At 53.0% G+C, this 3,948-nt stretch overlaps 1 protein-coding gene across 1 annotated transcript in view; it reads right to left on the reverse strand.

Annotated features, from left to right (window-relative positions):
• PCDH8 (protocadherin 8) overlaps positions 1-687 on the reverse strand; it is a 5,988-nt gene extending 5,301 nt beyond the window's left edge. The window contains exon 1 of the mRNA XM_015572577.1: positions 4-687. Within this exon, the coding sequence (XP_015428063.1) occupies positions 4-458 (455 nt within the window). The 5' untranslated portion in view covers positions 459-687. The remainder of the gene's footprint in view (positions 1-3) is intronic.
• Positions 688-3,948: the final 3,261 nt, after the last annotated feature.

Here is a 3,948-nt window from a genome sequence, read left to right on the forward strand (position 1 = left end):
CGCGTGCCCACGGCCGCGCCCTCGGACACCTCCACGGGGATCTGGGCCCGTGGGAAGTGCGGCGCGTGGTCGTTGACATCCCTCACCTCCACCTCCACGTGCACCAGCCGGAACTGCTCCTGCGAGAAGCTGACCACGTCGAAGGCCAGCACGCACTGTGGAGCCTGGCCGCACAGCCGCTCGCGGTCCAGGCCCGCGTCCCCGACGGTCAGCTGCCCATCACCCTCACGCACACGTAGCAGCGAGCTGTTGAACTGCTTCATCAGGCGGAAGCTTGTGTCTCCGGACACTTTCATATGTAGGTCCTCAGCCAAGGTCCCGATGACCGTGCCAGGAGCGTCCTCCTCGAAGGTGCTGTATCGCACTGTCTTGCTCTGGGCCACTGAGAGCACCCAGCAGAGGCTAAAGAGCTGCAAAGGTAAAAGGCAGGGTCTACCCCCGCGCCTTACTGGACTCATGCCGCCAGCCCCAAGTTCTATTCCAAAATGCTGAAGAAAAGATTCGTCTCTGGTTTGCAGGTCCGGACCTAAGTCCCGGGCTCCTCGGAGCACGCTTTTGCCAGCTCCGTGCGGGAGGAGTCTGGCGGCTGCAGCTTCGCGGCTCCGGCGGGCTCTGAGGACGTGCGGCGGACCCGCCCTCACTCTGCACACCTCCCTCCCCCTTCCTAGCTGCCGCTGCCCTGCGCCGCCGCGCGCCGCCTCCGCTTTTATAGCCGCCGATATGCAAAGCGCCGGAGCCCGGCAGCCAATGGCGACAGCGTCCTCGCGCTGCTCCTACGTCAGCCTCTGACAATCCCTTTAATGTGGAAAGGCTTGGAGGGGAAAACAAGAAAGGAAAATTAGGAAATCTTTCCTTTGTTTCTTTAACTCCTTTTGCTTTTCCTTTTCTGCGTGTAGGGGAGTTAGCACAGGTTTTGTTCTTTGTGCCCTGCCGGTGCCGGCGCCGGCTGCTTGATCTAAGAACAAACACGCTGGGATTTCTTCCTGGTAGCGCAGGACTCCCCACCCACTCCCTGCTTTTGCACCTCAGAGCCTCCAAGCGCTAGCAGCCCTCTCTTCACAGACTAGCTCTGCCCGACAAGGCTTGGCTCGCCTCCTCTCCCTGCTTCCCACGGCGCCCTGAATAGCTTCTCGATTAGGAGCCCAAAGGAGAAGGGAAAATTGATTTTATTCAAATTTGTATACGCAATTGTGTCTTGCTCGTGTGAGCCCCGGTGATCAGAGTTGCTTCTTGTCTTTCAGAAAAGAACCCCGCGATGTGTTAGTATGCATGTCACTGTCCAAATGGCTTTCTTAAATCCTGGGCGCTAGTAGGCAAGGAAAGAAGTTCCAAATAGGATTTAGCATAAGCTTGAGGAGATTTGGAAAGGTTTCAAAGATCAGTCTGTATCAAAGGCGTATGAAGCCCTCGTTAGCACTGGAAAGAGAATGGCGTGGCAGGCGATCCCTTTGGAGGCCCCAATGTCTGTATTATTTCACGGTGACAAGCTAAGGGGAGAGAAAGTTGAACAGTTTCCACAGTGGAGTTGGGCTAACGTGAATATAATGAGCAAACGCCACATGTATCCATTATGTTCCTCTATTCATCCCCAATCACTGCCATAACTCTCTGGCTAAAGGGTGAAGGGCGCTGGATTCCACACAATACCAGGCTCCTATTAAAGTGCATTTAGAGAACTTTCCCCCCTGAGGCCTTGTTCCGCCTATTTAGAGGATTTTCTTTCGGTCCTAAGAGGGTCGCTCTGGGAAGAAACATCCCCTTCCAGAAGAACAAAATCACAGCGTGATGCTGAAACCTGGCACGAACCTGGGGAACTTCACCATCTGCCTAGGAAACTGTTGAGCCTAGGCATTGCCAAACTCTGGGCTGGTCAGGCATGGCTGCCCCCCACAGGTATCCTCCCCACCCCCAGTTTCCCCAAAGATCATTAAGATGGGTCTCCAAGCAGGAGCAAGAGGAATTCTTACTCATTCTTGTTGAAGAGCTTTACTGAGCAGGCTATGAAAATATGCTAGGAAGAGGAAAGGAAACAGCAAAAGTCACACACTGGAAGAATTTTTTTTTTTTTAAAAAAAGGGCGTTGGATTTGATAAGCAAATTTCCTTCATTAAATATTCTTTTGAATCCTGATTGTAGTCCTGTTCTTAGAATTCTATCTTTCAAACCTGAGGGAGTGTGTCCTGTTATTTGCTTTGTTTTGTTTTTCACAGAAAAGATACAGGCGGCTCCTCAGAGTAGGAGACCAAGCAGGGAGCTGGGTGGACAGTGGGGGTTGTGGAAGATAAAGGAGGTGCTTGGAGTTGTCTGGAGCAAAAAATGCAGCCCTAACCATCAATTTTTTTAAAAAGCTTTTATGAGATTGGGGGTGGGCTGTGGATAGTTGGGGATTTCCTTTGAGCTGTCATGCCTCTCGGTTTCCTTTCCCGCCTTTTCCACTTTGCAGCTTTGGAAATTCTAAAAGCAACGAGGCCAGGCAATGCCAGCCGCGCAGGGACGTGGAAAGGAGACGCCCCCTCCAGGAGCCCAATTGTCAGCCATCTCCTCCACTATTTCCCCCTACCAATTGCCATTTAATCTCTCTCTCTCTCTCTCTCTCTCTCTTTCTCTCTCTCGATATCATTGCCATCTCTCTCTCTCTCTCCCCCGAAGAGACATTTATTTCTCTGGGGTTCTACAACTTTGTCTTCTTTCTGAACCCCGCAACTTTCCCACCTGGCCTGCTGGTGAGCTTTGGCGCCCGCAGGGTCCCGCCCTCTCTCCTCACGCCTCTTCCCGGTTTGCCCGAGACCTGAACAGATTCAGAACTAGGATTCGCGTAACCCCGGGAGTCAGGCCCGCGCCACGCGGCTGCTGCTGAGCACAGAACGCGGCGAATAGGGGAAGGAGAGAGAGCGCAGTGGGGCCAGAGTCGCAGAGAACTGATGTCTTTTGCTGTTTCCATGGCTAGACCCTTGTCAAGAGCCCGGCCACGGGTCGCTGCGAGCCGGACCCTACCTGCGCCTCCTGTGCCCCCGCGCCTCAGTTCTGGACTGGACCAAGGGAGCCCCGCGCTGTTCATTCATTCATTCATTCATTCATTCATTTGGCTGAAGAAGCGGAACTACCTAATATTTTTACTCCAAACACTTTCATACCATCATCCACATTCTCAAGGCTGAAATAAACCAGGCGTGTTTTGAGGGAGCGAAGGGTTGGAGGGGCGTGGAAGGCAGGTAAAAGTGAAGAGCGGGGAGGTGGGGTGTGGGGCGGCTCGCAGCAGGTCCAAAGCCTTTTATCCTCCGCCAGTGCGTCGGCGGAACACTATAAGATAGTTTGAATGGTACAAATATATAGGCCAGTATGTAGGTAAATGCACAATTATAATAATTTTATATGTTTTGTGACTTCTTCCAATATCTTTCCTCTGATTTTTCTATTCAAATCCTCATTTTATTATCCAAATGTGGATCTGATTATTTATTGATGTCTCAAAAAAAGCAAAATTTGTGAAATATCTACTATGTGCTAAACTGTGGCCAATATTTTAGTGATGCAGCTTTAAACAAGATAAGCTCAGATTTAGCCAAGCAAATTCCACTGTGATAAACACTGCCTTCGTGGAGTTTATATTCCACCATAAAAAGCCATATAAGGCAAGCATGTCAAACTCATGGCCCGCGCGCCGAAGGAGAACACGACTTCGCCATTGGGGCCCTCGTCGGGGTCAGCCGCGTCCAGGTCGAACAGCAGCGAGCCCACGGGCGCGTCCTCTGCCAGCTCGACCTCGGCCACGGCGCCCTGAGGAAAGGCCGGGCTGTGGTCGTTGGCATCCAGCACACGCACACTGAGGGCGGCCGTAGCGGAGCGTGGCGGGCGGCCCCCGTCCTGGGCCACCAGCTCCAGGCTGTAGGCTGCCTGGCTCTCGCGGTCCAGCTCCTGCAGCAGGACCAGGTCGGCACACTGGGCGCC

The sequence above is a fragment of the Myotis davidii genome, unplaced genomic scaffold (assembly GCF_000327345.1).
Source record: "Myotis davidii unplaced genomic scaffold, ASM32734v1 scaffold105, whole genome shotgun sequence".
In the NCBI taxonomy this organism is placed as follows: Eukaryota; Metazoa; Chordata; class Mammalia; order Chiroptera; family Vespertilionidae; genus Myotis; species Myotis davidii.